The 26,311-nt window shown below is 40.4% G+C and overlaps 1 protein-coding gene across 1 annotated transcript; it reads left to right on the top strand.

Moving 5' to 3' along the window:
• Positions 1–1,683: 1,683 nt before the first annotated feature.
• On the top strand, positions 1,684–24,761 carry LOC108931998 (centrosomal protein of 290 kDa). The gene is made up of 10 exons (XM_029256099.1): positions 1,684–1,991; positions 4,074–4,141; positions 4,289–5,002; positions 5,136–12,695; positions 13,093–14,303; positions 16,849–17,518; positions 19,976–20,044; positions 20,166–20,286; positions 21,709–22,880; positions 24,739–24,761. Exons 2-10 carry the CDS (start codon positions 4,126–4,128, stop codon positions 24,759–24,761), a joined length of 11,556 nt encoding a protein of 3,851 aa, XP_029111932.1. The 5' UTR covers positions 1,684–1,991; positions 4,074–4,125.
• The last annotated feature ends 1,550 nt before the right edge of the window (positions 24,762–26,311 follow it).

The following is a 26,311-nucleotide window of genomic DNA, read 5'->3' on the forward strand; positions in this document are numbered from 1 at the left end:
AGCTAAAATGACTGACAGTGGGTCGTGTTTCCTCACCACCACCTAATGTTCATATATTTGTGTTTACAGTTCTCTGGCAGTCTGTCCCACATAGTGACACACACTGTTGCTACATTGTGTCCTTTAAGGGACTTTCCTCTTTGTGCAGATTGTATTCTGCTGCAGGCCAATTTCCATGCAGGATAACCATCAGGCGATCCACTGCTCTGCGCCCTGCATCTAGAAGGTCCAACACCATCTTGATTTGACCCTGGAACTACCCGTGTGTGTGGACGCAGTGGTGTCTTGCAGATTAAAGACTGGTATCACTCACTCCAGGGCAGCATCAGTCACAAAGAGATGATGAAGGTTATCCATGAGCGCTCAATATTGTAGATGTTCAGCAGGCTGGAAAAGATGACCTCACACTGAAGAATGAAGTCCTAACTGCACGGTAGGGTGCAGGAATGGCTACACAGGGATCCAATACGCTGGGCATAACTAGGAGGTCAGAAAACTGAATTTCTTCTTATGCTGGGCTACGTCATTAAAATAGTGTGATGATCATGAATACAAAGTCAGAATGATCCAATGAAATTGTATTTTATTGTTGAAGAGCTTCAGGAACTGTATACATACCCATATTTGTCTTCTTATGTCCCTTTTATTAAGGTATGCAACACAAAGCCAGGCTGGCAGTGGAATTTTGGTGTGAAATGTCACTGTCCACCTCCACATCCACCTCCACCCTCTATTCTACAAGCGACTCCATAGCTGACCAACATACAACAGTGCTAATCCAGGACTGAAAGCGAAAACTCTGCTGCTACTTCTGCTTTTCCTTAAAACAACTGGTTTCACTGAGAAGTGACTTCCTTTTCAGGGTGTCAGTTATTTTCTGCTTTTTGGAAATTATAGAGATGTCTTTAGAATTGTGGGAAACTGTGGCAGTGGCAGAAAATTTGTCGTATCCTATTAGGCAGAAAGATATACAATAGCTTCCTATCACTGAGATTAACTACCTAATGTGGTCTCTGAGACGAATAGCTCGTCTTCAGTTTCCTCCAGGAAAGTGTTGTGTGAAACACAAACTAAGGTTGACACTTTTTTTTATTGTTTGTATAATTTAGCTGGCTATATATCTTACTCATGCTATCAACTGGCATCCCATCTGGATTGTACCCCACTGAACCTGTGCTTTCAGGAAAGGCTCTGGATAATCATGAGCTGGAAGTGGAGCAGAGGTTCTTAATACTGAATAAACCTGTAACTCAGCGAGTGTGAGTGTATCTCACATCTAGCCATGGTTCTGAGCCATTGGTGAATAATCCACATTGACAATAAATCCCACAGAGCCCCAAGATACTAATCTATACACTTTTTAAAATTCGGTCTAAATAGCATCCATGATTAAGCAATTTAAAGAAATGTTTTCAGACCCTTCACAAAAAGTAAAAAAAAAAAAAACAAATTTTTGTGGTTTTGAAATGGAAGTGCATTTGCTTTAATAGCTGTCATGTAGAGCCCTGGATATTTCTCAGTTCCCAATTACTTTGCCATGATCCTCCAAACATCCTTCAACTGAATTTGTTTTTGTAGTTTTTCTTCACACGATAGTTCTCTTTTCAAAATGAGTTGCATATACTTGCCAAAGCAATCTCTCTCTTTAGAGGGTATGAGTTTTACGCTTCCTGTGTTGCAAAGTGGGTGTGTTAAACCACAGACACGTCACGATCGGGTCCCGCAATGTAAATTCTGTTGTCTGTGTTAGATGTGTGTTTCCTTTCAATGGTGTTTCTCCCTTCGTGTTAAGTTGGTCTGTGCTTCACACTAGCTGCCTTCTCATCTGGAGATGAAGGGACATGGACAAGAGGGGGAAGGATGAGCACCGGCATCATCAGTGAGGAACAGCACTGTGACAAAAAAGGGCAGCGGTCCCCTATTTCCGTGTCATTACAAGTTGGCACCGTGAATAGCCGCTGTCGAAGCCTCATTACTCAGCTTGGTACCTGGTAAGTCACGAGCTTTTTTCTGAAGGCATGTAGCACAGCCTTTATTCTAAATTCTGAATAAAACTTTATTCTGCATTCAATTGTGTCTACTATGCAGGTCCCTAGTCAATATGGGAACTGTGCAAATACAATGAATATTTTTACTTTCACTTCAGCTCATAGTGCACTTTCTGCAGTGTGTTGCTCATGGTCCAGTTCATTTAGAATTTATTCATACATGTATTACCCAAGTATGCAAAAACAAAGTGCGCTAAAGTCAGTCAATTTCCGTTAAGGGCTCAGTTGAACTAAACTTAGTTAGAAGGATTTTGGGTACTTTTAGTTATTTATTCAACACAAGATAATGACAATGAAAATGAAAATGAAATGGCTGAGGATTGTCACATACATTTTTGTAGCTCTGGAAAGTGCAATAGTACTAAAATTGAAAAAATGAAAGTATGAAATTCAAGACTCTGGTTATGGCCAACAAAAGCATAAATGGAACTGCTCCCAGATATCTACAAGACCTCCTACGCTCCTCCACCTCTGCCCTCTCGGTGGTCCCATGTACAGAAGGTCTAAAAGAACAAGCACGGAGATTGTCGGTTCTGGCTCTGTTGCGGGGGAACGACCTCCCATTCTCACTCAGAACTGCTGAATCTCTGTCCACGTTTAAAAAGGGTGTTAAAACTCACCTTTTCCAGACTCACTTCTCTCATGATTTTTCAAATTCGTGTAATGGGTTAATGTTCATGTTCTATAACTTTCATAACTGTTGAACAACAGATAAACCTTCACGCAGCTACTCATTTTATGCAAATGTTTCATTTTTTTAAAAAAAAAAAAAACTAATTTAGGAATGTGATTAGGAATTGTCGATGTTTGGATAAACCTTTATGCAGCTACTTGTGTGATGAATATTGCTTCATAAGGTGGAAAGTAGCAAACTAACTGTACTTTAGAATCACACATCTGCATTTATGTCTCTCTTTCTGCTAATGCACACATTTTATTTTCCATGAGATGCACGTCACTTTGGAGAAAAGCATCAGCTAAATGAATGAATGAATGTAAATGTAATGTAAAAATGTATGAAAAACAGAAAAATATTTTATATTGTCCTGTACATTGCATAATTCACATGAACTCATGTCTAAAGGACTCTGATATTTCAGTTTGTTTGAAATTTTGATCAGCAGCAGCTCATAGCTCACGTTTTGCTTCACATTTCACATTTCTATGTTATTATCGTCTAACTTCCCAGAATATTTGTTAACCAAAAGCACAATTTGGTTTTTCCCTTCATATACAGTCAGGATTTTTTCTGATGTCGCTCAGGCAAAACAGCTCCCTTAAGACCTCTTGGAATTCAGACCAGCTCCCTTTGGGTTACAAGTCAATGTGTTTTGTCACAAGATAGCCAGCTGTGACTGGTGCTGGAGTGGTAGTTAAGACAGTGCACCCATCAGCACCATTCTACCACAGAGTCACACTCATACCGGTTAGACAAGTTGAAAGGACAGAAATCATCTAACCAGGACTGTATTTGATAAGGATCTACTGTATTTTAATGGTTAAATATAAAATGAAAATAATTAATCATTTCATTTGTTAGATATATTCTACAAATTACTGGTTGTAACATGAAACTGAGACCTTTTGATACTGTTTTGGTAACAAAATCACATAATAAAACAAAGGAACCACAACCAGTAAATCGACTCGTGCCTCTAAATTACAAACCTTTATAACAAGCTTAGTGGAAAATTACTCCTGGTTCTCCTCTTATTTCCATATAGCATATTTCACACTGGTTACATTAAACTTTGTTTTATTGCAATTCTGTTGTGTCCGTGTAATTTAAAAGACAAAAGGGGTCTCATATATGCACTTTTTTAAAATTCTTTTAATCACTTCCTGTTTCATCTTGGATATTTTTCTTTGTAAAAATGGTATTAATACTTACCCTTCAAATGAATACAGATCCATATTTAATGAAAGGAAATATCTCATATGACATCACTCTTTTCTTTTTAAGAGTCTTCTGAATATCATATCATATCACCTTGTTTACAAACAGTGTTTTTCTGTGTTGCTTAGGTATATGGATGCATGTACAGCATAGCATCTGAAGAGCATCAGTATCTGCAAGATGGAAGCCAAAGAAGGTAAAGCAACAGAAAAAAAAACAAGTAACAGTCTCCCATTTGGGTGAGGACTCATAATGAACTTTACACCATGACTGAGAATACTATATATTACCCCATAAGGACAGTTTCTCTGTGATGTGTGATTATACTGGTCCTTTTTCATAGGAGAAAAGGCAGAGCTCAGATTGGTGCTTCTTGGGAGAAAACAAGCTGGAAAGACCACTGTGGCGAACATTATCTTGGGTGGAAGGACAGCGAAGGGGGATAAGAATAGCCAGACAACAGAGGAGTGTGTGAAAAGATGGGTGAAGGTGGCCAAACGACAGGTCACCGTGGTGGACACACCAGGCTGGGAATGGTACTATACACGCAATGGCACTTCTGACTGGGTGCGGTGGCAGACGTTGCGTAGTGCCGCTATCTGTCCTCCAGGACCCCATGCTGTGCTGCTAGTGGTCCGAGCCTGTGCCGCCGTGACAGAAGATTACCTGAAGAACACCCAGAAACTGCTAGAGGTGTTCGGAGTGGGTGTCTGGCGGTACACCATGGTTTTGTTCACCTCACAGAACAAGGAACAGACTGCTAGTGTAGAACAGAGTATCCAAGAGAACAAGATGGGCATTCAGAAGCTTCTGGAACAGTGCAGGAACAGGTACCACATCTTGAACACCTATGGGAAGGGCAGTGGTGGCAAATCACACGTCCAACAAGTGATAGAAAAGGTTGAGGAAATGGTGGCCATGAATGATGGTCAATGCTTTAAACTGGACCAAAAACAACTAGCACTGGTTCATGAGATGCAGCTGAAATCCCAGAGGAAGAAACAGAGGTGGATGGAGGGAAAGAAGCAGAGTGAAAGACTTAAATCTTTAATTTCAGGTGAGTTTTTAAAATGAAGTTTAATGAAGCATATAAAGTAATTAATCAAGTAGTAATCGAGATCATAACACAGTTATAGTCTATTTTTAAAGAGTCCATGTCTTACTACATAATTTTATGTTTTTATGGACAGGTGACAAATTTACACCTGTAGAAGAAGGAAAGAAGTATATTACTCCTCAGGCAGTTTCACATTTTCCTGAGCTTCGAATGGTGCTACTTGGGGAGAGAGAGGCTGGAAAGAGCTCAGCAGGGAACACCATCTTGCGCAAACTGGCCTTCAAGACAGGGCAAGTGACAGAGGACTGTGCTAGTGGATACAGCCTGGTGGCCCAGAGGTGGCTGACAGTGGTTGACACACCTGGCTGGGACAGTGGTCCATCAGAGCACACCACTGAAAGGGTTCAAAATGAGATCCAGGACAGTGTGTCTCTACTTCATCCAGGACCTCATGCATTCCTCTTAGTGGTTGCCATTGATGCTGATGTTCAAGTGTCAGCAGTCAGGAGACCCATGGAATTTCTGGGGGAGGCAGTCTGGAGACACACATTAGTGTTGTTCACCAATGTAGACAAACTGAGAAATGATGTCACCATTAAAGATCACATTGAGAGGTCTGAGCAAACTCTTTGGCTTGTAAAGCAATGTAGAAATCAATACCACGTCATTGACAACACATGCCAGGACAACGAAACTCAGGTGATACAGCTCATCAAGAAGGTAGATGCTTTGGTAGCAGCAAATTGTGGTGAGCCTTTTTCATCACTGCTGCAAAATATAATACGTGGTGAAGACATGAGTGAAAAGAAAGGAAGACATTTAACTGCTGAGCTGGAGACCATAGAAGTGGAGAATAGACAGAAGGAAGAGCAGATAAAGCAGAAGCATGAACAGATGGAGAAAGAGATAGAAGACCTCAATTATATGTATGAAGAGAAAATCAGAGATAGAGATACAGAAATGACCTCTTTAATACAGTTGAAAGAAAATATCATTAGTGAACTGAGAAAGAAGAATGAAGAACTCCAGGGAATCCTCGCTGAAACTCAAGAAAACTATACTGTGTCACAAAACAAAATAATGGCACTACAGAAAGACCTGCTTAGGAACCAAAAAGAACTAGAGGACACAAAAACAACCTCAGACAAGTACAGGACAGAAATAGAAAAACTGCAAGTGGAGGGTGAAAAAAGAGAGACAGAAATCAGAAAACTCATGCTTGTTCACGAAGAACAAGTGAGAAAACAAGAAGAAGACAACATGAGTAAAATACAGGAGCTGAAGCTGGACATAAATATGTTAAAGGAGAAAAATCAGAAGGAGCAAAGAGACTATGAAGCTCTTCATGAAGCTGTCAAGGAGAGAGACAAAGAAATGGTAAGGATTAGAGAATGTTTTGAAGAGAAAGAAAAGATGAGACAAGCCCAGTTGGAATTAATGACCAAAGAAAAGGAGAGTCTGATAGAAGAGCAGAGACAGAAATATGAGAAACATCTGAAGGATGAGAGAGAAACAGCGAAAGAAGCACTTGAGATGAAAGAGAAAGAAATTGCAAATTTGCTTGAACAGGCTAAGGAATATCACATAAAGGCAGAAAAAACTGAGCAAACGCTGAAAGCTGAGATGAAATTGAGGATATCAGAAGTTGAAGACAAGCTGAAAAAGACAACAAAAATGTATAATGACAGTCAAAGTGAGGTTGAAGAACTCAAGAAAAGTATTAAAAAAGAAAAGACTGCCTACAAACAGCTGATGGAGAAATATGAAATGACAGTGAAAGACATGAACATGCTAAAACAGAAGTATGAAGAGATGGAATCCCATACAGAAGCAATGAAAGCAGATAGAAATCAGCTGAAGAAAAATCTACAGGGTACTGAGGTAGAAATAAAAAATCTGAAAGAAAAACTCAACATGAGACATTTGGATGTTGACAGCTTGAGACACAAATATGAAGAGAAACAAAGACAAATAGCTGTCAAACTGGAGACCTTAGAAGTGGAGAAAAGACAGAAGGAAGAGCAGATGAAGCAGAAGCATGAAGAGATGGAGAAAGAGATAGAAGACCTCAAGTATATGTATGAAGAGAAAATCAGAAATAGAGACATAGAAATTACCTCTTTAATAGAGTTGAAAGAAAATATCATTAGTGAACTGAGAGAGAAGAATGAAGAACTCCAGGGAATCCTTGCTGAAACTCAAGAAAACTATACTGTGTCACAAAACAAAATAATGGCACTACAGAAAGACCTGCTTAGGAACCAAAAAGAACTAGAGGACACAAAAAAGACCTCAGACAAGTACAGGACAGAAATAGAAAAACTGCAAGTGGAGGGTGAAAAAAGAGAGACAGAAATCAGAAAACTCATGCTTGTTCACGAAGAACAAGTGAGAAAACAAGAAGAAGACAACATGAGTAAAATACCGGAGCTGAAGCTGGACATCAGGATGTTGAAGGAGAAAAACAAGAAGCAGCAACAAGACAATGAAGCTCTTCATGAAGCTGTCAAAGAGAGAGACAAAGAAATGGTAAGGATTAGAGAATGTTTTGAAGAGAAAGAAAAGATGAGACAAGCCCAGTTGGAATTAATGACCAAAGAAAAGGAGAGTCTGATAGAAGAGCAGAGACAGAAATATGAGAAACATCTGAAGGATGAGAGAGAAACAGCGAAAGAAGCACTTGGGATGAAAGAGAAAGAAATTGCAAATTTGCTTGAACAGGCTAAGGAATATCACATAAAGGCAGAAAAAATGGAGCAAACGCTGAAAGCTGAGATGAAATTGAGGATATCAGACGTTGAAGACAAGCTGAAAAAGACAACAAAAATGTACAATGACAGTGAAAGTGATGTTGAAGAACTGAAGCAAAGGATTGAAAAAGAAATGAGTGCCAACAAACAGCTTATTGAGAAATATGAAATGACAGTGAAAGACATGAACATGCTAAAACAGAAGTATGAAGAGATGGAATCCCATACAGAAGCAATGAAAGCAGACAGCATTCAACTGAAGAAAAATCTACAGGGTACTGAGGTAGAAATAAAAAATCTAAAAGAAAAACTCAACGCGAGACATTTGGATGTTGACAGCTTGAGACACAAATATGAAGAGAAACAAAGACAAATAGCTGTCAAACTGGAGACCTTAGAAGTGGAGAATAGACAGAAGGAAGAGCAGATGAAGCAGAAGCATGAACAGATGGAGAAAGAGATAGAAGACCTCAAGTATATGTATGAGGAGAAAATCAGAAATAGAGATACAGAAATGACCTCTTTAATACAGTTGAAAGAAAATATCATTAGTGAACTGAGAAAGAAGAATGAAGAACTCCAGGGAATCCTTGCTGAAACTCAAGAAAACTATACTGTGTCACAAAACAAAATAATGGCACTACAAAAAGACCTGCTGAGAAACATGAAAGAACTAGAGGATACAAAAAAGACCTCAGACAAGTACAGGACAGAAATAGAAAAACTGCAAGTGGAGGGTGAAAAAAGAGAGACAGAAATCAGAAAACTCATGCTTGTTCACGAAGAACAAATGAGAAAACAAGAAGACAACAAGAGTAAAATACAGGAGCTGAAGCTGGACATAAAGATGTTGAAGGAGAAAAATCAGAAGGAGCAAAGAGACAATGAAGCTCTTCATGAAGCTGTCAAGGAGAGAGACAAAGAAATGGTAAAGATTAGAGAATGTTTTGAAGAGAAAGAAAAGATGAGACAAGCCCAGGTGGAATTAATGACCAAAGAAAAGGAGAGTCTGATAGAAGAGCAGAGACAGAAATATGAGAAACATCTGAAGGATGAGAAAGAAACAGCGAAAGAAGCACTTGAGATGAAAGAGAAAGAAATTGCAAATTTGCTTGAACAGGCTAAGGAATATCACATAAAGGCAGAAAAAATGGAGCAAATGCTGAAAGCTGAGTCGAAATTGAGAATATCAGACGTTGAAGACAAGTTGAAAGAGACAACAAAAATGTACAATGACAGTCAAAGCGAAGTTGAAGAACTGAAGCAAATGACTGAAACAGAAAAGACTGCCTACAAACAGCTGATGGAAAAACTAGAAATGAATGTGCTAAGAGAGAATTATGAAGACAAGGAATACTACACAAAAGAAATGAGCTATGAGAAATATTTGAATGATGAGAAAGAAGCAATTAAACAAATTGAGATGAAAGAGAAAGAGGTAGAAAATTTGCTTCATCAAGCTAAGGGAAATAAAGAGCATGCACTGAAAGTAGAGGACAAGTTGAGAGAAACAACTAAAATGTATAATGACAGTCAAAGTGAGGTTGAAGAACTCAAGCGAAGGATTGAAAAAGAAAAGACTGCCTACAAACAGCTGATGGAGAAATATGAAATGACAGTGAAAGACATGAGCGTGCTAAAACAGAAGTATGAAGAGATGGAATCCCATACAGAAGCAATGAAAGCAGACAGAAGTCAACTGAAGAAAAATCTACAGGGTACTGAGGTGGAAATAAATCTAAAAGAAAAACTCAACGCGAGACATTTGGATGTTGACAACTTGAGACGCAAATATGAAGAGAAACAAAGACAAATAGCTGTCAAACTGGAGACCTTAGAAGTGGAGAATAGACAGAAGGAAGAGCAGATGAAGCAGAAGCATGAACAGATGGAGAAAGAGATAGAAGACCTCAAGTATATGTATGAGGAGAAAATCAGAAATAGAGATACAGAAATGACCTCTTTAATACAGTTGAAAGAAAATATCATTAGTGAACTGAGAAAGAAGAATGAAGAACTCCAGGGAATCCTCGCTGAAACTCAAGAAAACTATACTGTGTCACAAAACAAAATAATGGCACTACAGAAAGACCTGCTTAGGAACCAAAAAGAACTAGAGGACACAAAAACGACCTCAGACAAGTACAGGACAGAAATAGAAAAACTGCAAGCGGAGGGTGAAAAAAGAGAGACAGAAATCAGAAAAATCATGCTTGATCACGAAGAACAAATGAGAAAACAAGAAGACAACATGAGTAAAATACAGGAGCTGAAGCTGGACATAAAGATGTTGAAGGAGAAAAATCAGAAGGAGCAAAGAGACAATGAAGCTCTTCATGAAGCTGTCAAGGAGAGAGACAAAGAAATGGTAAAGATTAGAGAATGTTTTGAAGAGAAAGAAAAGATGAGACAAGCCCAGGTGGAATTAATGACCAAAGAAAAGGAGAGTCTGATAGAAGAGCAGAGACAGAAATATGAGAAACATCTGAAGGATGAGAAAGAAACAGCGAAAGAAGCACTTGAGATGAAAGAGAAAGAAATTGCAAATTTGCTTGAACAGGCTAAGGAATATCACATAAAGGCAGAAAAAATGGAGCAAACGCTGAAAGCTGAGATGAAATTGAGGATATCAGACGTTGAAGACAAGTTGAAAGAGACAACAAAAATGTACAATGACAGTCAAAGTGAAGTTGAAGAACTGAAGCAAAGGACTGAAACAGAAAAGACTGCCTACAAACAGCTGATGAAAAAACTAGAAATGAATGTGCTAAGAAAGAATTATGAAGACAAGGAATACTACACAGAAGAAAGGAGCTATGAGAAGGAAACAATTAAACAAATGCTTGAGATGAAAGAGAAAGAGGTAGAAAATTTGCTTCAAGCTAAGGGAAGTAAAGAGCACTCACTGAAAGTAGAGGACAAGTTGAAAGAGACAACAAAAATGTATAATGACAGTGAAAGTGAGGTTGAAGAACTCAAGAAAATGATTGAAAAAGAAAAGATTGCCAACAAACAGCTGATGGAGAAATATGAAATGACAGTGAAAGACATGAATGTGCTAAAACAAAAGTATGAAGAGATGGAATCCCATACAGAAGCAATGAAAGCAGACAGAAGTCAACTACAGGAAAATCTACAGGGTACTGAGGTGGAAATAAATCTAAAACAAAAACTCAACGCAAGACATTTGGATGTTGACAACCTGAGACACAAATATGAAGAGAAAGAAAGACAAATAGCTGTCAAACTGGAGACCTTAGAAGTGGAGAAAAGACAGAAGGAAGAGCAGATGAAGCAGAAGCATGAACACATGGAGAAAGAGATAGAAGACCTCAAGTATATGTATGAGGAGAAAATCAGAAATAGAGATACAGAAATGACCTCTTTAATACAGTTGAAAGAAAATATCATTAGTGAACTGAGAGAGAAGAATGAAGAACTCCAGGGAATCCTTGCTGACACTCAAGGAAACTATAATGTGTCACAAAACAAAATAATGGAACTACAAGAACATCTTTTGAAGAACAAGAAACAGCTAGAGATGTGTGATTACTACAGGGCAGAAATTGAAAGATACAAAATTTGGCATGAAAAAACAGGGATGGATAAAGTACCACAACTAAATCTGGAAAACAAAACTAATCCCACAGAGTTTGACCTGGACATAAAGATGAACGAGACGCAAGAAATGGAAATTGAAGTACTGGATCAAGCCATGAAGGAGAAAGACCATGAAATAGCAAGGATTAGACAACACTGTGAAGAGTTGAAAACAAAAATACAGAATATCAATGACGAACTAAAGGAAATAAGTAAAATGTATGTTGACAGTAAAGTATATTTGGAAAGACCAAAAGAAATGACTGGATGTAAACATAAGAAAGATTTTTTAATTGATATATCTGAAATATTTGACACAACTGCGAAAGAAATCAACATTCTGAAAAAGCAGCTAGAAAAAATGGAAGCAGACAGGAGAGAATGGAAACATGAACGTAGACAACTGGAGAGAGAAATACAAGTCTCCGTGGAGGAAATTCAGAACCTGAAACAGCAAACAAATGGGAAAAATCTGGAAGTAAAAAATGTTCCACACCTAAGTGAGCAGAGAGAAAGAGGAGCAGCTGCTATATTACACATTACACAAGTGGAAAAAATAGATCTCAAAGAGGAGACAAATAATTATGACCATATGGAGAAGGAGACTGAAGAGACCAATGACAAGTCTGATGAGGAAAAGAAATCAATAAATGAAGACCTGGCCTGTCCTTTAATTTCAAATGAAAATGTTTTCAGCAGCCAGAAAGGCATGGAGGCAGAAGACCCAAGAATGTCAGAAAAATTGAGCAGTGAGGCAGAAGAATATGAGAAAAGAACAGAAAACCTGGAGCATAAATTACAAGCAGAACTGAAAAAGAAGGAGGAGCTTCAAATGTATATCTCTGAGGTGGAGAAAGCGTCAGAGGACAAGACAACAATGTTTTCAGGTAGCCGAATTGAGGTTATACGTTTGAAGGAAAAAATTGGAACGCTTCAGAATGAGAACAAAAACAAGCTAGCAGTGAAAGAAATGCATGAAATTCAAAAATCAGGTACTGAACAGGAAATGCAGGACCCTGTGAAGGACATTAATGAACTAAAGAAAAAAGTCAATGAGGAAAATTTTGAAGGACACAACTTTAAAGACATAAAGAGAAGGAACGATAGGAGTGATAGACAAACAGCTCTTACGGTAAACCCCATGAAAGAAAAAAAAATAGAATGGAAAGAAGAAAAGAGGAAACGGAGAGAAAGGAGACAACAGAAGACCGCTCGAGAATATGATGGAACATGTCTCCAAGAGCGTGAGAAGCAGACAAACTTGAAAGTGGTGGAAAGGACAGAGCTCCAAGTTATAAAACAGCCTCACGGCAGAACGATGTTCAAGAACGAGCCTCCAGAAGGTACAGTTCTAATGATCCGATATACACCTGCTGGCTGTGCTCTGTGAGCAAATTAATAACTGCAATGTGGTATTTTGGATTAATCTTGTGTAAAAAAGGTCCAAACGTGAACCTCTTCAGTACATTTTCATCTCAGTATGACAATAATCCTGTAGGCAAATAAATACTGTCAGTGCTTCCCCCCATAGTGTGTGAGTGACACTGATGTATGGATGAGTGACCCACTGTAAGTAGTGTATCTAGCAGTGTAAGTCACTGTGGTGAATAAGGTGTGTGGGCTAGTAACACTACATAGTATCCATTGTAAGTCGCTTTGGAGAAAAGCATCTTCTAAGTGAATAAATGTAAATGTAAATATAAATGCTGTAATGTGTCCCTGTTATGTTTTCTGTTCCAGTGACTTCAGAGCCCAGCCTGGCAAAGACTCCAAGGTTTATTGCTGGGATCTCCAAACCATCTGAGCTAAGGCTGGTGCTCCTGGGGGAAAGTTGGAGCCACAGAACCTCAGTGGGCAGCACCATCCTGGAAAGAACAGCAGGCCACACCCTCCATGAGGAAATGGAGAGTCATGCAACAAAGCCTCTGGCCAGGCAGGGGGTAGTGGCAGGGAGGCAGGTCACTATGGTGGAGATGTTGGGACAGGGATGGTACCACGGACCAGTCCTCACGCATGGCACACAATCGCAGGTGGAAGTCAGTGTGTCCCTCTGTTCCCCAGGCCCACATGCCTTCCTACTGGTGGTCCCCGTCTACTTGACTTTCACAGCACATTACTGGAAAGTTGTGCAGCACCACATGAGCATACTGGGCGATGGTGTCTGGAAGCACACCATGGTGCTTTTCACATGGGGCCACACATTAGGAGAAACCATCCAGCAGCACATTGTACGATGGAGGGACCTCCGGCGGCTGGTTAAGAAATGTGGGAACAGATACCATATCCTCCGTGGTGATGCCGAGGACAGTCATGTCACAGAACTCTTGGAAAAAGTGGAGAAGATGGTGGCAGAAAATGGTGGTCATCACTACGACCCTAAGAACAACTCAGAAGCTACAAAGATGCCACCAGAGGACCAGCAGATAGATGGTCCATCTGGTGGGGGATGTTGTACGAGCATGCCACGTCCCAAACGGTTTTCAGTAAATCTGGAAACAAATGTTGAAGGGTGCTGTACTGTTCCACAGATCGTGAACAAGAAGAAAGGTCCACCACAGAAGGAAGCAGCAGGACAGGAATCTGATAAGAAAGAAATAGAGAGACTTAGAAAAGAGATTGTGGAGAAAGAACAAGGGATGGAAAAACTGAGAGAGAGCTGCAAGGAGAAGGAGAGACAGATAGAGAAGCTTCGAGGCATTCTGAAGTCACTGAGTGACATGGCACCAGTGTTCACTGATCGAGTGGAGGACCTATCGCAGCACTTTGAAGACACAAACAGAGAGGTGGAAGGATACATGACAATCATGAATGACCTCCACGGCTTTTCAGCGGAGAGCACTAAAGAATTACGGCAATGGGAAGAAGAACAAGAGATAGAAGAGGAGACCTGCTACCCGCAAAGAGTTGGAGAGCGACCACAGTGCTCTGCAACGCTGCCCTGCTCTCTACTGTGAGCCACTGAAAAATTAGAAATTTCCTGTAATCATCACAGCAGCTTGAAACACTTCCACTCTCAGCTGAGACAAACTTCCATATAATACATTTACTATGGATTTATTATGGTTAAAAACTGTTATAACTTTAATAATTTATAGGGACTCAATTCAAAGAATTTCTTGTTTGTATTTACTATTTCTTGTGTTACTGTTTTGTACTATTATTTCCTAATATTGTTAAAATTAGCTTTCATCGGTAATTTTTGAAAGTATTAAATGTCTAAACTAAGGGACTACAATTTACGTGGGTGGAAAGTGTGAAAAATGCATGTTCGTGTAAGAAATAAAGACACAGGATTCCAGCTCATGGACTAGCGCCTTTTTCCACAACTTTGAAAACTGCTCTATATGTATTATAATCATTCCACAAACTTGTGTCACTTTCAAATATTGCTTGAGAACCATTTACTAAGACACTCTACATGACTGGAGTAACTTATGGTACATTTTTTTTGCTCTACATTGTAAATGGTGTTAAGTCCTCTTAATACCTCAAATTTGGTCTCTCCTCCCCTGTCGCAAGAGGTGAGTTTGGAGGATGATCTTCAGAGGACTCAAAACCATCCATCCATGCTTCTGAGCACAACTGGGAGGAAGGTTTACTTTAATGCAACAAGTTCTCCTCATTTGTTCTCATTTACCCACATTTGTGACACAGCCATCCCACAAACCTTCATTGTACTCCACCATGTTGTCCTTCAAAGTGGTAAGACTTCAGCTTCTTCTGCCAAACCTTGAGCACTAAGGAATATATGTGATGTATTGTTTCATGGCTCTTAGGCAATTCTTTCTCCAGCACCAGCATCCTCATTGACCAACCCGCTAATTCGTAACGTCAGACCCAGTTCTGTGAAGAGTTGCCCCTGAATTCTGTCTTCATTCAATCCACAAATAAGTCTTTCTCTTACCATCTGTGGAAGTAACTCCATAATTTCACTTGGATTTCAGATCAAATGGATTTTGAGCAAGCCCACCAGCTCTATGTATGTTTTATACCCTGGTTTTTGTGGACTTTTTCTGTATAGGCTTTTTGTGAAGCTGCACATGGGCACACCAACAACATTTAGCAAAATACATTTACTTATTTAGCAGACGCTTTTCGGAAAAGCAACTTCCAATGAACTCTATGTAGTGTTATCAGCCCACACACCTTATTCACCGTGGTGACTTACACTGCTAGATACACTACTTACAATGGGTCACTGATCTATACATCAATGGAACACACACACTTTCTCTGTCACTCACACACTATGGGGGAACCTGAACAGCATGTCTTTGGACTGCGGAGGAAACCTATACAGACGCAAGAAGAACATGCAAACTCCACACTGACTGAGCAGGGATTGAACCCACATCCTCTTGCACCACCCAGGTGCTGTGAGACAGCAGCGCTACTCACTGTGCTGCCCATACCAGTGCAAGACCGCAATCTTCATATCATCGCAGCATTTAAATCTTGTCTCAGTTTTATTTATAGAGCTAGTCAAACTTTGGGTCATTTCTGTTTTGTTTTGTCTTTTTTTTTGAAGCCACATGTTGCTTCCATAGTGGTAAATTTTTTTCAAAACCTAAATTAAATCACGAATGACTCCATTTTACCACGTTAACTGTGACCTCACAAACCATTTTCTTTTTAAATTTGTTTCCTGCCTCCAGGGCTGCACTTTCACTTTTGGTAATGAAACTTACAGACACATTGTAGCTTTTTCGATATAAAACGGATGGAAAACAGAATGGAAAGTGACAAAGGGAACTTGGGCACTACTGTTCATCGTAAGTTATCATCTGGTTCCTCCAGTTACTTACAATTATATTCTGATTAATGATTCACATATGTTCAGCATCCTTTTCTTTTTTTACCGTAACAGTTGTGTGAACAGGAAGTGTCTCAGTTCAGCTTCTTATGAATTCCTGCTCTTTTCTGGTACAATGGTGCAAATACATTCTTTACTACATACACAGTACAGATACATATTATTCATAGGACAAAAGTTCATATGATATTATGGCAGTGGTATTACATTAGAAGCAAAGGACTTGAAGCATTTAGAAGAGGAGAACTTCCCATGTTACAGTATGACAACTGATACCTCTGATTAACATATCTTCTTTTCTATGGACAGAGTGAAAATAAAACTGGATTCTTTTCTAGTTTGGTTGTGTCAAATGTTTATGGCGCTATGAGTAGTACTTTTTAAATGTTTTGATAAAAATTGGAAGTTTTTCATAGACCTATAGTTTTTCAGTGCATTAAAATGTCAACGGTGCTTCCTGAAATTGAATTTCTTGTTCACTATAGTAATTAATGTTTTAAGTGTTCACAGCAAGTACGTCCAGGGAATCCAGAAACTACACACGGATTTTCCAGAACTCATGGTGGTGACCAATGACTACACACTGTCTCTGTAATGGTCCTATCACATCATATCTACTGCTCATCTCAAAGGTCTTCTGTGGTAGATGAGATACTAAAACCCCTGGAAGACTGAAGGAATAGGGACAGAAAGAGGAGCGAATCGAAATGGCTGCAGCTGCTCTCTCGGAGCTCAGGATCGTGCTCCTTGGATGGACGGACAGTGGGAAGACTTCATCGGGAAACACCATCCTGGGTAGGGCAGCCTTCTGTACTGAAAAGGGGACAGAAGAGAGTGAAAAGCGTGAGGGTTTTGTGGATGGAAGACATGTCACTGTGGTGGACACCCAGGGGTGGAAGAGGATTGCCTCACTGACTTTCTTCAAAAAGGAGATTGTGCGTGGTGTGGAGCTATGTCCTCCAGGGCCACACGCCCTGCTCCTGGTCATGCGGCTGGACAAGGATGTGGAAACAGGTTCTTTACAGGAGCTCCTGGAGCTGCTGAGTATGCGGGTATGGAATCGCACCATTGTGCTGTTCACCCACAGAGATGCTGTAGGCGAGACAACAGACTTGGAGCGACACATCCAAAAGAAAGAGGTCTACAAACAACTTCTGGAGAAGTGTGGAAATCGATATCATATTTTTGACAACAATGAAGTGGGAAGAGATCAAGTCACAGAGCTCTTGAAGAAGATAGATGAGATGGTGGAGGGAAACACAGAAAGGTTCTTACCAAGCAAAGAGATCCATGAAGTGTTCATCACACTAAAGGTCCGACAGAGGAAACGCAGCAAAGAGCAACCTCCTTCAAGTGAGTCTGTTTTTGTAGTTCATTCACTTTTCTCCTCCACGCGTGAAATTGCATGCAGTTAATTTTTTTCTTTTTCAGCTATGAAACGTTTTTTTTTTTTTTACATGCAACTTGTTACTTCGAATACTATCAGGAATCTGCTACCTGTGCCTTTATGTCTTATCTAGAATATTTTTTTTCTTAGAGGTACAGGACTGTGCAAAAGTCTCAGGCACTTAGATGTTTCACAAAAAAATTTGTTTTAGACAGTTATTTAATGTCTTCTGCATTAGTGTCAATGGGAAAGAGCATATTTTAGATTTCCAGGCATTCCTTTTGCAAAAAGTTACAGTATTACAGTAAGGGTTTTGTATTCAGTTAAAGAAAGAAAGTGTGCACGCGCGCACACACACACACACACACACACACACACACACACACACACACACACACACACACACACACACAGTCTGAAACCACTTATCCCAAGCAGGGTCGCAACAAACTGCAATCTAACCCGCCAAAACAGGGTGCAAGGCTGGTGGGGGAGGGGGGGGGGGGAACACAGGACACACCCAGGACAGGACGCCAGTCCATTGCAAGGCACCCCAAGCAGGACTTGACCCCCAGACCGGCCAGAGAGCGGGACCCGGCCAAACCCGCCATGCCACCTCTTAGGACAAGCAGTTGTTGACGATGGACGGATACTAAGCTATATAGGAAGTTTATTAATTAAGAGAATTATTTTTGGAAGCATTCTCACTTTAGAGATTTTTTCTCCAAGTGCCTAAAACTTTTGCACAGTACTGTAGTATGTAAAAGATGTTCAGTGTTTCAATACTCAATAATGAAATATTTGTTAAAAATACAGGAAGTGCAGACAATACTTTTAAAAAACTCAATTTACTGTAGTGAAGAGAAGAGCAGTTGATTGTGAGAGTTCATGAGTGGAGGAGGCAGGAGGCTTGGCAGTCATTCTTGCACAGAAACTGCACAAATCCATCAAAATAAGACAAACATGAAGGGAAACCAACAAGAAACAGCTGATTGTACACCAGCGCCAGGTTCAACACATTACTGCACTTTTGCTTCACTTGCAAATTTAATTTTTTTTTTGACAAGCTTAACAAAAATTGTTCTACAGATACTTCGTTGAACTGCAATGAAAATATTATTAAACAAGTTAGCACTAATTATGCTTTATGAGCTGCTCCCAGTAATGTCCCTTATTCCTATTATGTGAGACAGCAGCAGTACCACTATGCCTCCCTACATGTATATAAATACATATAGGCATTTAATATACATACACTACATAATATAGACATAAAATTAAGTAAAAACACATCATATTATATTCATTTTTTGTAATTATGATCTAAATGGTCTGAGCAAGAGCTCTATTACAGTAAAAAAAAACAATAGAATGACTTAACCTACATCATCCATCCATCCATCCATCCATCCATCCATCCATCCATCCGCAACAACCGCTTGTCCCAAGCAGGGTCACAGTGAGCTGGAGCCTAACACAGCAACACAGGGTGAAAGGCCAAGAGTGGAAGGGCAACACCCAGGACGGGACGCCAGTCCATTGCAAGGCACCCCAAGCAGGGCTCGAACCCCAGTCCCGCCACACAGCGGGCACTGGCTGAGCCCAGCCGAACCCACCATGCCATGCCACGCCATGCCATGCCATGCCATGCCACCATCTCCTACTCTTCATAGGCAAAACTGTTAATTGAACAGAAAGTTGTTTTGGTGGTAATTATTGTTAAACAGCGTTAACTCCAGAACTCAGTTCACCCCCTGAATGAAAGGTGAGATATAGAAAAATGTATAAAGATTACAGTCATCTCCGAAATACATTGTTACGACGTTATGACAATTCAGATTTACAAAGAGTTTCATTTGATATCCATACTTTGACTTACAAGGCATCTCTTCGAGTTTACCAGAACTGACACTCTTATCCAAGGTGACTTACAGTGTAAGATACACTGCATGAAACCCCACAATCATTCACAGAAGAAAAGCTGATTATGAAGGGTCGTGAGTGGAGGAGGCAGGAGGCTTGGCAGTCATTCTTGCTCAAAAACAGCACAAACCCATGAAAACAAAACAAACATGAAAGAAGAAACTAACAGAAAACACCTGATTGTACACTAGTGCCAGATGCAGTACATTACTGCACTTTTGTTTCACCTGCAAATTTCTACTTTTTTTCATAAGCTTAAGAAAAATTTTGTTATACTGATTTTATATTGTGGAAATCAAGAGCTAATCAGCCAAGAGCTGTTATACTGAAATTTAGGTTAAGGAAGGTTTGCAAATTAAGGAATGGTTATTTACCAAAAAAATATGAACCGCAATGAAAATATTATTAAACAAGTTAGCACTAATTATGCTTTATGAGCTGCTCCCAGTAATGTCCCTTATTCCTATTAGCAATGTGTAAGAAAGTTTTTTGTTTTACAGTGAAGGATGAGTCTTCAGAATGCAAACCACCCTCTGAGGAAAAGAGTGGTGCGACAGAAACTACACAGAGTACGTGAAGAAAGTCAAGTTAAATTTTATACCACCTTCCATTGAATCAATACATTCCAAAGCCTTTTTAACTATGTAATACAGCTCTGCCTGTTTGACCCTGACTGACTGGTGACTGAAAATTACCACACAGAAGGACCTCAAGCTGAAGGGACTAAAGGGGAGGAGAAGCAGAATGTGGAGACAGACGGTACACCGGGAACAAAACGGAGGAACAGCATCGACAACCCCCCATTGAGTAAGTGGAAACAGCGGTTTTACAGTGTTTCTGCAGAGCACAAAAATGTGTTTTACCTTACCGTAGGTTGTGTAATGTACAAGCTGCTGTTTCTATTACAAACTTGATAATGGTACATTATTATGTATTATATACTAATCTAATGCATTCAGTAAATATCCAACTGTACAAACTGATTTATAAGCTATACAGAGTAGTTTTGTAAAATAAATTAGAGCAAAAAAATGGTCTAATCATCTAACATATTACAATTAAAAATATGTATGTTTACATATACAGTACATAGTGTGACATATTCATAACTCCAGCGTATGTGATTTTTGAATTTCTTATTTTTACTCACACTGTAGTTTGTCTGTACAATTTATATTATACATAAATAATTATCATTAGGGGGTGCGGTGGCGCAGTGGGTTGGACCGCAATCCTACTCTCCAGTGGGTCTGGGGTTCGAATCCCGCTTGGGGTGCCTTGCGGCGGACTGGCGTCCCGTCCTGGGTGTGTCCCCTCCCCCTCCGGCCTTACGCCCTGTGTTGCCGGGTTAGGCTCCGGTTCCCCGTGACCCCGTAAGGGACAAGCGGTTCTGAAAGTGTGTGTGTGTGTGTGTAATTATCATTATTAGACCCTTAGGAAAGCACTGTTATTGAAGTCTCTCACACAAGCCAACACTGTATCACATGCTTGAACAAGAAATGGAAACAATCATTCAGATCATTATTGTCTGAATTTTAAAGGCTTAAATGCCACAGAAAATGTTTAAAGCACAAAACCAATCAGTTCCTTACAAAGCAGCATGTGGCAGCAAAGAGAAATATCTGTATACAGTAATTACCCAGGTTTTTCCCCAAAAAGTAAAGAACTGCAACAAAAGGCTTACTTGGCATTTTTACAACCCAATAATCCTTGAATAACTGACCATGTGTTCTGACCCCCAACAGTTAATAGGCTGATATTAACTGCAGGTATAAAAAGAAAGAGAGAGTAACACAGATGAAGGACAGACTGCACAAAACTGCAGCATAAACAGAGGAAGGATAAAAATGGCATAGAAAATGATGGTAAATTATGGTAAATAATAGTAAACTGTTCAGTAAAGAGGAACTTTAGAAGAGACATGAAAACTGGAAAAGCTTAGACTGCCTGCTAAGTCATCAACTTCTTTCATAGAGAAAATGACAAAAACATAACACACGGTGAGGGTTCAATTATACTTTGACACACAACTATAATTCAGTTGGGATTTTTCCCAGTTGCAGTTCAATGTTTAATGCCGAGCTGAAGTGATTAGTACAACTCACGAGCTTCAAGAAAAGAAGGCAATATTTTACACGCTGTGTTTTTTTAATTCTTTGGTGGTTATTGAGCAGAGGGTTTACAGTGCTGTTTTTTGTCTTACAGCGAGTGAAGTGCCTCCTGCGTCTCCTAGGGAGTCTGAGCTGAGGCTGGTGTTGCTGGGAAGGACAGGATCTGGAAAGAGTGCAGCAGGAAACACCATCCTCGGCAAAGAGGTGTTTGTGTCCCAAGCCAACTCATCTTCAGTGACTAAGGAGACTGACAAGAAGAAAGGGGTCATTGCTGGAAGAAAGGTGGCCCTAGTGGACACCCCAGACTGGTTCACCCTTGGACTCTCAGAGAAAGAGATAGAAGACGATGTTGGACTTTGTTACAGTCTGTCCTCTCCTGGACCCCACGCCTTCCTCCTTGTGGTACCGGTGGGCCGATATATTGACAGGGAGAGAGGAGAACTTGATAAAATGATAAAAATATTTGGAAAGGACTCTCTAGGACACACAATGATTCTGTTCACCCATGGAGATGAGCTGAAGGACAAAACCATTCAGGAGTTCATTCAGACAGGAACTGAGGACCTCAAGTGGCTTATAGAGCAATGTGAGTACAGATATCATGTTCTGAACAACCATGTTTTGAAGGATAACACTCAGGTGGAAGAACTGCTGGGAAAAGTGGATGAAATGATAGATAAGCACAATGGCAGTAGTTACTGCAATGAAAAGTACAGAGCAACAGAGTCACACATCATAAATGTCCAAAAGCGCTTATTGATGGAACGGCGGGGACAAAAAAATAGCGAAGAGGAAGAAGTGTTGATGAAGCACCAGAAAGAAATGAAAAATATTGAGACAGAGCTGAATGAATGTAAACGAAGACTGGAAAATTTGGAGAAAGATATAGAAGATCTCAAAGAAGAGTTGAGAAAAGAAAGACAGGAAAACACAGAAAAGCAAAAATTGTTGCATGAAGCTGAAGAAGAAAAAAGTAGGGAGAAGAAAAAGTTCATGGAGCTGGAAGAGAGTTACAGGGAAGTGAAAAACAGCTACGATGAGATAATAAAGATCAGACAGGTCGAGGAGGAGAAGGCCAGGGAGGATGCAGAGAGACACAGGGAGACTCTCCTGAAGCTCAGTGAGATAACCGCAGAGTCCACAACAGCGGCACAACAACTGAGGGCCAAGGAGGAGGAAAGGAAGAGACTAGAGACTAAGATGGACAGAATGCGGGAAACATGTCATGAGAAGGACAAAGAGATAGAAGGGCTGAGACAGCTGGAGATGGAGAAAGACAGAGAGATAGAAGGGCTGAGACAGATGGAGCTGGAGAAGGACAGAGAGATAGAAGGGCTGAGACAGCTGGAGCTGGAGAAGGACAGAGAGATAGAAGGGCTGAGACAGCTGGAGATGGAGAAGGACAGAGAGATAGAAGGGCTGAGACAGATGGAGCTGGAGAAGGACAGAGAGATAGAAGGGCTGAGACAGATGGAGATGGAGAAGAACAGAGAGATAGAAGGGCTGAGACAGATGGAGATGGAGAAGGACAGAGAGATACAAGGGCTGAGACAGATGGAGATGGAGAAGGACAGAGAGATAGAAGGGCTGAGACAGCTGGAGATGGAGAAGGACAGAGAGATAGAAGGGCTGAGACAGCTGGAGATGGAGAAGGACAGAGAGATAGAAGGGCTGAGACAGCTGGAGCTGGAGAAGGACAGAGAGATAGAAGGGCTGAGACAGATGGAGCTGGAGAAGGACAGAGAGATAGAAGGGCTGAGACAGCTGGAGATGGAGAAGGACAGAGAGATAGAAGGGCTGAGACAGATGGAGCTGGAGAAGGACAGAGAGATAGAAGGGCTGAGACAGATGGAGATGGAGAAGGACAGAGAGATAGAAGGGCTGAGACAGATGGAGATGGAGAAGGACAGAGAGATAGAAGGGCTGAGACAGAGGGAAGGGAGGGAACTGGAGAAGGACAAAGAGACGGACAAACTGAAACAGATGGAGCTGGAGAAAAACAGAGAAATAGACAGACTGAGACAGACTGAGGTACAGAAGGACAAAGAGATGGACAGACTGAGACAGAGCAATGAGAAGAAAAAAGCAAAGATAAAGAGGCTTGAGGCTGATGTGAAGTCAGCGAGACCCATAGCCGCTAAGGCCACTGCCATGAAGCAGGAATCAGAAGAAAGCTCCAGAGGGGAATCCAGAGATGAGCGGACAGAGAGACACAGGGAAAGTTTTCACTGGCTCAGAGAAGTGGCTCAAAGGCTTGCTACAATTCAACAGGAAATCTCAGGAGACCCAGATGTCCCAGAGGGGGAGAACAGAGAGGACGTCACACCATAATGCTCATAAATGTGATTCATGTAGAAACGAGTTCGAACTGAGAGTCAGAATGTGGGTGTGTCAAAATGTTTTTAACTACACTGGATCCTCAACAGACAAACACAATAGGGACCAGGTGTCTGTTCATAACTCCATTTGTTTGTAAATCCAGCAAATTAATCACAATTGATAAAAAGACTAGCAACGCGGACACCCTAAGATTTATTCAGAGGTGAGGTTCTGTCAGAGCCTATCCAGGACACAACGTGTGAGGCAAGAAACACCTTAGACAGGAGGCCAGTCCCTGGTCGCTTACTACAGCCCAACCAGACCGCTACGCTCCTCCACTTCTAACCACGTGGTGGTCCCACACACAAGAGTTCCAAAATAAAAAGCACACGAGTTCTCAGTTCTAGCTCCAGTGTGGTGAAATGACCTCCCTCTTTGACTCAGAGCTGCTGAATCCTTCTCAACATTCGAGAAGGGTCAGAAAACACATCTTTTAGATTCCCTCCTCCTCTGATCTCCTATTTGCTCCATAAATTTATATTACAGCATTTGTCCCAATTACCTTTCTATTCTACATGTTGGTACTAATAATCCATCCATTTCTAATAACCATGTGATCAGGGTCACGGTGATCCGCAACCTGTCCCAAAAGCATTGGGTGTAAAGCTGAGAGGGATACAACCTGCACAGGACACCAGTCCATCACAGCCACTCACACACACTCACACAAACAAACACACAGCCACTAATCCATTCACACTGTCACGGCCTTGATCCAAAGGCCTGTAATATTTTGTCTGTGGGTGTCTGTGTCTCTCTCTCTCTCTTCACAGGCGAAGCTGAGAAGACTTATTGACATCCAATTGTCATCGTTCAGCAGAAATGGAAGATGAATGAAAAGTCAGATGGCCACCAGACCAGAGAGAGGCTGGTGACCCCAGAAAAGTTGTGGTCTCGCTGTTGTTATTGAGGTGCTAAAGTTCACTTGTCTAGTTGGAAATGAGAAGTTGTATGTATTTGCTTGGGTAATGTGATGGCAGTATGAATAATGGTAAAGGCTTAGTTTGTGTAAATATAGGTAAATAGTTCACTGTAAATCAGCAACCAGCCGGAAGGGGGTGAGCACCATTTTCTTTTGAACAAGATTTTCTCCAGTTTTTTTTTTTTTTTTTTTTTTCCAGTTAGGAGTCAAATTAGACTGATATATTCTTATTTGCCGGGTAGGCTCCGGTTCCCCGCGACCCCGTCTGGGACAAGCGGTTCGGAAATATTTTTATTTGTTTTATTTGGATAGGGTAGACAGTGACAGACAGGGTAGGGTTAACTTTTGTTTGTTGTGTTGGCATGCCTCACCCCTGGAGAGATGGCTTACAAGTTGCTAATGGTCAATAAAGGCAAAAGCCTTTGTATTCTGAACAAATTGGTGTGTTTCTATCTGGTAGTCAGAGCCCCCAGCCCTAGACTGGACTGTAACACACACTAAGGGCAATTTAGAGTCACTAGTCCGACTGAACTGCATGTCTTTGAACTGTGGGAGGAAACCAGAGCACCCGGAGGAAACCGACGCAGACACGGGGAGAACATGCAAACTCCACACAGACTGAACAAAGATCAAACCCATGTTCCCCTGCACTACTCAGGCGTTGTGATATCACAACTACTTATAATGTTACTTTAATCTTTTCCCAAATTTTGCTCTCTCCACCAATTCTGTATACAGCTACTTGTGTAATGAACACTGGTTTACATTGTGAAACGAGACAAACTGACTGCAGTCTGAGAATCGAGTCTGAATCTAAATCTTTCTGTTGATGTAATGCACTTTCGTACATCACTTTGTAGAGAAGTGTCTGCTAAATGAATATATGTGTTAAATCAAAACAATATGCACAGCATTCTTCAGCATCTGGCAGCTTTCATCTTCCATTATTACCTATACTATCAATATAACGGTGAGAGTGTTTTGATTTATTTGCTGGGTAGGTTCCGAGGGTCTTGAATATGTAAAAATTTATCAAATACACTTTTATTATTAACTTCAAGCTGGAATGAAATAAGAACTCATTTAACCCTAACATTACCAGACATTTTCAACACATTGAGTCCCAATGGGGTCAAAAGAGACCCCACAGCAAAATGATTTGTTTTAGATAAGATAAGATAAGATAACACTTTATTGTCTGTTGACACAGAAATTTGTCTTGCTTGTCCAGCTCAGCAATCCATCCACCTTATTAAATCACAAAAACACAAATAAAACATAAGCAACTTGTCATAATCCCAAAAACAATAAAAAGCCATTACATAAAATCAAATACAAATCCTCAAAAACAGCATGGATAAATCCGCATTTACATTTTTAGTGCAGGTACATCAGTCTGTATATAAACAGTCCATGGGATATAT

This window comes from Scleropages formosus, chromosome 11 (genome assembly GCF_900964775.1).
Source record: "Scleropages formosus chromosome 11, fSclFor1.1, whole genome shotgun sequence".
NCBI lineage: Eukaryota > Metazoa > Chordata > Actinopteri > Osteoglossiformes > Osteoglossidae > Scleropages > Scleropages formosus.